At 35.9% G+C, this 8,370-nt stretch overlaps 1 protein-coding gene across 9 annotated transcripts in view; it reads left to right on the top strand.

Annotated features, from left to right (window-relative positions):
* The window catches only part of ANKRD28 (ankyrin repeat domain 28), a 204,237-nt gene that overhangs the window by 1,588 nt on the left and 194,279 nt on the right, over nucleotides 1-8,370 (top strand). For 3 of the 9 annotated variants that reach the window (XR_012014942.1, XR_012014943.1, XM_072792827.1), the window contains exons 2-3: nucleotides 3,900-3,953; nucleotides 4,361-4,464. The exons of 4 other annotated variants lie outside the window; for them this stretch is intronic. Coding sequence is in view for 2 of the 5 variants with exons in the window: in XM_072792827.1 (XP_072648928.1) it covers nucleotides 4,418-4,464 (47 nt within the window). In the remaining 3 variants the exon portion in view is untranslated. Of the gene's footprint in view, nucleotides 1-3,899; nucleotides 3,954-4,353; nucleotides 4,465-8,370 lie in introns of those variants that run through there. 2 more of the 9 variants (XM_072792828.1, XM_072792830.1) reach the window with 2 other exon arrangements.

Below are 8,370 nucleotides of genomic sequence, written 5' to 3'. Positions count from 1 at the left end.
ATACTCTTAAAGGTGTAAAACTCAAGATCAAGTCTTTAATCTTTACCAAACTAATGGCACTTTGCGTTTCCAGAAGTCACAGTTGAGGTAATGATTGATTTTTGTTTTGTTTCTAGTCCTGCACATTTGAAAAAGTAATTTTTGCAATTTGGATCATAGTGTGCATTAGGAATTTGGTGAACTTTCTGGAGACTATCCCATTTTATTCACCACCAGGTTTAAACCGAAACAAGATTATGTTTTTCTTGGACATAAAATCCAATTGCACCTTTGCATTTGTGTATTTAGGAATTGCAATTATAAAGCAATTGGGATGCTACTCCAGTTTTATGTAGTACCTATTAATACTCCGGTGGTGATGATCTATAAAATGTCACCTGTAAACTTAAGGATACTTGGGCAAGTTAAGTGGCGTGGCTCAGAGGGGGAAGAACATTGAAGCTTACCTCTAAACTACTAATTGACTCGTCTGGTTTCTCTTTTGGAAGACTTTGAGAAATGAATTTGGTTTGCCTATTTCAGAGGGATTAGCTGGTTTAGAAGTTGTCTTGTATGTTGATATTTTATTGGCTATTTGAAATGATAGTAAAAATGAAATGGAATACAAATACTATTTTAATCTTTCCTATCTACGGAAAAAGGACTTCAGCAAGGTGATTTTATTTGGAGGAAAGGAGAAGGATAAAGATGCAGAATTTTAAAGCTAGAAGGTCCTTGATGTAGTATTTAATTCAATCTTCATTTTACAATTGGGATAAGAAATAGTTCAAGCTACTTTTTTTCTGTTATTGCTATATTCAGATTGTATTTTGTTTTCTTTTAGCTCTGTAAATATAGCCTAATACGTAGAACCTACTAATGGGTAGGAGTCGTTCTTTGTGCACATAAGCATCAGGTGGGTTCTAAGTCGCTTAAACATAAAATCAGTGAATAAATAAAGCAATTTGTTTTCATATCCAGTAATCTGGGAAGGCAGCTTTCCCCCTTTTTGTGGCAACACCTTAATAAGGGGGTAAGGACAGGATTGAGTTTTCAATTGGAAATAAATCTAATTGCACCTTTGCATTCATGAATTGCAGTTAGGAGTGTAATCGTGATGCTGCTCTGATTTGATATAATATCAGTACTCAGTGTAGTGGTAATAATGTGAAATGTCATCTGTAAACTTGAGGACACTTAGGCAAGGACTCGGACTAGGGCACTACTTTTTGTTAGTAGATGAAAATAATTTTTAATTGTAAATGAAGTGAAAATAATTTGTTTTCTATTTGTAGGACTAGAAACATGAACTTTTCCCTCAAAATTTCCCCCACAATAAAGTGTCTAGACAGCATGGATCTCTGACAAGTGTAGGTTTTATTCAGTAGGTATCACTGTGCAGACTTTTGTCCTTGCATTTAGTGAAAATGTCATATGTGATTACATTTAAATTTTAAAAATTTTATTTATTTTCTAGTTTTATTGAGATATTGACATAGAACATATGTAAGGATAAGGTGTAAGTATAATGATGATTTGATTCATGTATATAATGCAAAATGATAATCACACTAAGGTTAATTGACACTACCAGGGGCACCTGGGTAACTTACTTGTTTGTGTCCGACTCTTGATTTTGGCTCAGGTCTTGATCTCAGGTTTGTGGGATTGAGCCCTGCATTGGGCTCTGTGCTTAGTGCAGAGTCTGCTTGTCCTTCTCCTTCAGCTCCTCCCTCTGCTTACCTGCATGCAGGCACTCTCTGTTTCTAAAATAAATAACTTAAAAAAAAAAAGTTGACACTACCATCCCTCACACAATTACTTTGTGTGTGTGTGTGTAGATAACATTTAAAATCTACTTTTTTTTTAACAACTTTGAAGTGTGTGTGTGTGTGTATATATATATATATATATATAAAATTCAGTATTACTAATTATAGTTAGCATGCTGTACATTAGATCCCTGGAACTTATTCGTAGCTGGAAATTTGTAACTTTTGGCCAGTTGCATAATTACATTTTAATTTATCAGCAGTGATTCATAGTATGCTCTAATAAGAAAGAGAAGACTGTTTAGAAAGAGTGTTTAGGATGTGTAAGTAACGAACTCACAACTGGGAAGTGGAATGGCAACTGACAATTGGCTTTAGTATCTAGAAGACAGTAGCGAGTAATGGAGATTGTGGCAGATAGGAGCAGATTTGTTAGTTGCTGCTTAGCTCCAGGATATTGTTGCTGTGCAGGTGTGCCTAGTATTTTTAGAATTCCAGGTTTTTTTTTAGGAAGCTAGAGATCCAGATAGTTATGAGAAATCTCTCTATAAATTGAGAGATTTGGCAAGTTGGGAGTTAAACCATTGATAAAAACTTAAAGCTATAATTTTACAAATGGTTTGGTAGGGGACCAGTTTGTAATCACAAGTATAGCTCAGCTTCAGAAAACAAACTGCAAAATAAGATTTCTATTTTGTCTTTTTTTTTTTTTTTAAGATATTTATTTGAGAGAGAGAGATAGAGAATGCTCATGTGTGAGTTAGGGGGATGCACAGAGGGAGAGTCTCAAGCAGACTCCCCACTGAGCTCTACAAAGGGTTCAATCTCAGGACCCTGAGCCGAAATCAAGAGTCAGAGAGGCCTACCTGACTGAGCCACCCAGACATTCCAAAATTCCTATCTTAAAAGAACACTTTTCTTTCAGATAGTCAAATGGCCATAAACTTTAAAAAATTGAGATATAAAAAAATTAAGATATAATTTACATACCATAAAAGTAATCTTTTTAAAGTGTACAATTCAAGCCAAAGCAAACTTGAGAAAGAAGAGCAAAGCTAGAGGTATCACAATCCCAGATTTCAAATTATACTACAGAGCTATAATATACTACAGAGCTATAATAATCAAAACAGTATGGTACTGGCACAACAGTAGACATATAGATCAATGGAACAGAATAGAGAGGCCAGTAATAAACACATGTTTATTTGGTCAATTAATGACAAAGAAGGCAAGAATATACAATGGGGAAAAGACCATCTGTTCAGTAAATGGTACTGGAAAAACTAGATTAAGTATATGCAAAAGAGTGAAACTTGACCACTCTCTAACATCATATGCAAAAATAAACTCAATAGATTAAAGACGTAAATGTGAGACCTGAAACTGTAAAACTAGAAGACAACATAGGCATAGTATATTTTTCTAGATATGTCTCCTTAAGCAAAGGAAACAAAAACAAAAGTAAAATATTGGGATTACCCCAAAATAGAAAGCTTTTGCACAGTGAAGGAAGCCATCAACAAAAAAGACAGTCTACTGAGTAAGAGAAAATATTTTCAAATGATCTGATAAGGGGTTAGTACCTAAAATATGTGAAGAATTTACACAACTCAGCACTCGGGGGGCTGGGGTTAATAATCTGATTAAAAGATAGGCAGAAGACATTTTCCAAATAAGGCATACAGATGGCTAACAGACACATGAAAAGATGCTCGGTATCACTCATCATCAGGGAAATGCAATAAGAAACAGTGAGATATCACCTAACACCTGTCAGAATGGCTAGAATCAAAAAGAAAAGAAATAAGTGTTGGTGAGGATGTGGAGAAAAAGGAACCCTGGTGTACTGTTGGTGGGAATATAAATTGGTGCAGCCACTGTGAGAAACAGTATATAGGTTCTTCAAAAAAATTAAAAATAGGAAAACCATACAATCCAGTAATGCTACTGAATGTTTACCCAAAGAAAATGAAAATGCTAATTCAAAAGGGAATATGCACCATTTATTTCAGCAGTATTTACAATAGCTGAGATATTGAAGCAACTATCAGGTGAATAAAGATGTGTGTGTCTCTCTCTCTCTCTCTCTCTCTCTCTCTCTCATTCTCTCGCGCGCGCACACACACGCACTGGAATATTCATCAGCCATGAAAAGGACAAGATCTTGCCACTTTTGACAACATGGACGTACCTTAGAAGGTATTATGCTAAATAAGTCAACAGAAGACAGATACCGTATGATTTCACTTGCATGTGGAATCTAAAGCAACCAACCCCAAAAAGCTGAAACAGTCCCATAAATAACTCTTGGTTGCCTGAAGGGAGGGGAGTGGAGGATGGGCAAGGGGATGAAGGAAGGAAGAGGAACAAACTTCCACTTATGGAATGAATAAATCACAGGGATTTTGTTTCAGCATGAGGTATATAGTCAGGAGTATTGTAATAACAGTGTATGATGACAGGTGGTAGCTACACTTGTAATTGTAGCATAATGGATAGAGTTGTTGAATTGCTGTATTGTACACCTGAAATCAGTGTAACATAGTCAGCTATACTTCGTTTTTTTTTTTTTTTTTTTTAAAGATTTATTTATTTGTTTATGATAGAGAGAGAGGGGCAGAGACACAGGCAGAGGGAGAAGCAGGCTCCTTGCTGGGAGCCTGATGTGGAACTTGATCCCGGGACTCCAGGATCTCACCCTGGACCAAAGGTAGGTGCTAAACCGCTGAGCCACGCAGGGATCCCCTATACTTCGGTCTTAAAAAAATTCAATAAATAACACCTCCAGAAATGTGTAGTTCAGTAGTTAGTATATTCACAAACTTGTGCAACCATTATAACTATGTAATAGAACTATGTAATTCCAAAACATTTCTATCCTTTCAAAAAGCAATTAGCAGTCACTCCCCATTTTCCCTCTCCCCACCCAGCCCCTGGAAAGTACTAATCTATTCTCTGTCTCTATGAAATTGCCTATTCTGGATATTCACATAAATAGAATTATTCAATATGTGACTTTTTACATCTGACTTCTTTCACTTAGTGTAATATTGTTAAGGTTCATATATTCCTGTAGCATGAATTAATCAGTTGGTCATAAACTTTATATCATGTTTAAGAGTTTCTTTTAAAGAAATTTCTATACTTTTATGCTGTTTCATTGCTTTTTGCAGTGTGCAAATGTATAATCTATTTCTGCCTCTATTTTCTGAGTTTTTTTATTTGTTTATTTTTAAAGATTTTATTTACTCATGAGAGAGAGAGAGAGAGAGAGGGGCAGAGACACAGGCAGAGGGAGAAGCAGGCTCCATGCAGGGAGTCCAATGTGGGACTTGATCCAGGGACTCTGGGATCACGGCCTGGGCCAAAGGCAGATGCTCAACCGCTGAGCCACCCAAGTGTCCCTCTGAGTTTGTTTTAAAACTGAAGTTTTAGACTTTGCATTAGTACTAGAGGATAGTTTTTACATTTGGGTCATTTTTGTATAGGAGCTGCCTTTGTGTTCTCTTCTGGGGTCATTGGGTAAGGATTCTTGATATGTTGAATAATATTTTTTTTTTTTTGAACAGGGTTAGCGTATATCAACAAGTAGCTATTGAATAGGTGACAATAATTTGACTATTTTGGATAGTTAGTAAGCTCTCACTTGATTAAGTGTCCAGTAAGGATAGAGTGTTATTTGACTTTTCAGGAGAAAAATAGATGATCCTTGAAAAACCTTAAAATTAGGGACACAGAATATGTGAAATATATATATGAAATGCCTGAAAAACACTTATGCTCAGATATTCAGTTACTGTATATTGAGTCCCCTTGCTTTGTGCTGTAGACTGTGGGCACACCTCATTGGTGTGTGTAGTTGGAAAGGTTGGGAGATTAGCAAAATTAACAGTGACTACATTTTGAAGTACTTTAAATATAAGGCTTAGAAGTTTGGACTTGATTGGAAGGTGCTGGGAAGTTGTCATAGGTGGGCTTTCTTAATCTAGGGTCTGTGAAGGGCTTTCTGAAGGAAAGTGCATACATGTGTACTTAAGAGGCCTCATAATTTCTACTAGGTCCTCTGACAAGTCCATGATACTTAAAAGTTAAATAACCACTACATTATAGTTTTAGAAGAGTGAATTACAGAGGACAAACAGGAACACCTGAGACCAGTTAGGTGGCTACTGCTATAATTCAGAACATATGTAAAACATTTTAGTGCAAGCCAAGTACATTAAGTACTAAGAAGTTTGAATGGGAATGAGTACATCTCTAAAGGATCCACAAAGCTATATTAATGGCTCACTTAAGTGTAAAACTAAGAGTGTCATATCTACTGACAGTTGACAGTTTTTTTTTTGTTGCATAGTCCCAGTAGGGTAAATTATTATTATTATTTTTTAAGATTTTATTTATTTATTCATGAGAGACACAAAGGGAGAGAGAGGCAGAGACACAGGCAGAGGGAGAAGCAGGCTCCATGCAGGGAGCCTGACGCGGGACTTGATCCTGGGACTCCAGGATCAGCCCTGGGCTGGAGGCAGGCTCTAAACTGCTGAGCCACCCAGGGATCCCCGCAGTAGGGTAAATTAAATATGAGAATACAATTAAACATTGATAATTCAAGTAGTTAGATTTGGTTTATATTAGGTTTTCCAGCATTTTATCTTATTTCCTTTTTATTTTTCATTCTAATGTAAAATTTATATTCAGTGAATGCACCTCCTGTGGGTTGAAGTGAGATACTCCTGGAGAAAGTTTTGTGCCTGGAGAGAATAGTTTAGGGTTAAGTCTTTTTGTTCTGGACAATGTATTCTGTGGATAATTTACATTAAACATACACAGTGATAATCATAGAATTATACAGTACTTCTCATTCAAAGCAAAAATTAATGAAATATTCAGTTACTAAACCAGTAATGTTTTAAAGTGTAACAGTACATTGTACATAATGATTAAAGTTCTCAAGGACTTCAAGTTTAATTTCTACTCCTACTCTCCAGTCCCAGTTCTTAGTTAAGTGATTCATCCACCTTCTTTATGTGATACTGATTTTTTAAAAAAGGATTCTTCTGTGTGTATACTGATTGGCATGCAAAACTAAGTCTGAATAGAATTACTCCCACAACTTTAGTGGAAAGTTCACTTTTGCCTAGTAAATTTAAATTCAAATTCTTAATTGGTGATGGTTTTCTTATTTATTATAGACTTAAAGGTATGTCTTTTCTACTCTTAAGGATTGAAGGCCACAGATAATATTAAAACATACAGCATGGGACAGTTAAAATACTTAAGGAAAATCAGGAAGCAGTTGCTTATGAAACATATACTTGTTCCAGAGCCTAGAGTGAGAGTTATTATGATGCAGTACTACATTTAACTTTATTTCTTGTTACCTAAGGTACCAACCCCCCACCCCCCAACTTTGTATCTTGTAATAGGAAGTATAAATTAGTCTGGAGAGGCAACCTTTTCTCTTGTATAAGTTTCTGGATTAAAAAGTTTGATAGCTGTTTCTTTTTTAAAGAGCTTTGCTGTGATCTAATTAACAGACCAATTTAAGTTATACAGTTCAATGGTTTTTAGTATATTCATAGAGATGTATGAGTGTCACCTCAATCAATTTTAGATCATTTATCATGGTGAAAAGAAACCTCTTACCCCTAAACTATCATTCCCCCAAACCCTCATCATTCCTAGCCCTAAACAACTACTAATTTATTTTGTTTCTATTTATTTGCCTGTTTTATGCAGTATGTTTGCAAGGCTCATTTGTACTATAGTGTGTATCAATATTTTTATTGCTGAATAATATTACATTGTATCATACCACATTTTATCTGTTCATTCAACAGTTTATAGGCATTTGGATTATTTTGACTTTTTGGCTACTCTGAATAATGCTGCTATGAACATTTGTGTAAAAGTTTTTGTGTGGACATAAGTTTTCATTTCTCTTGGGTACTTAGGAGTAGACTAGTTGGGTTATATGGAAACTCTTTATTTAGCCTTATAAGGAACTGCCAGTCAGTTTTCCAGAGTGGCTCTATTATTTCCAGAGTGGCTCTATTATTTTACTTCCCCACTGGCGGTACATGAAGGTTCCAGTTTCTCCACATCCTCAGTAACACTCTCTTTTTTTTCATTGTTGTCATCCTGGTGTGTGTAAAGTGGTATCTCCTTGTGCTTTTGATTTGCATTTCCCTAATGACTAATAGTGTTCAGCCTCTTTTTATCAGATCCTTTGCCTATTTTTTAAATTGGGCTCTTTGTCTTTTCATTATTGGGTTGTAGTGCTTTATATATTTTAAATGCCAGTCTCTTAGAAGATACATGATTTGCAAAAAATGTATTCCATTCTGTAGGTTGTCTTTCTACGTTTTTTTTTTTTTTTTAAGATTTTATTTATTCATGAGGAGGGGTGTGGGGGGAGAAGCAGGCTCCATGCAGGAAGCCCAATGTGGGACTCTATCCCGGGATTCCAGGATCACGCGCTGGGCCGAAGGCAGGCGCTAAGGCAGGCCCTAAACCGGCTGAGGCACTCAGGGATCCCCCCTACCTTCTTGTTAGTATTCTTTGAAGGACAAAACTTTTAATTATGGAGTCCAATTTGTCAGTGATTCATAGGATT

Source organism: Canis lupus, chromosome 22 (genome assembly GCF_048164855.1).
Source record: "Canis lupus baileyi chromosome 22, mCanLup2.hap1, whole genome shotgun sequence".
NCBI classification, from domain to species: Eukaryota; Metazoa; Chordata; class Mammalia; order Carnivora; family Canidae; genus Canis; species Canis lupus.
This window is presented reverse-complemented; position numbering and strand designations above follow the sequence as displayed.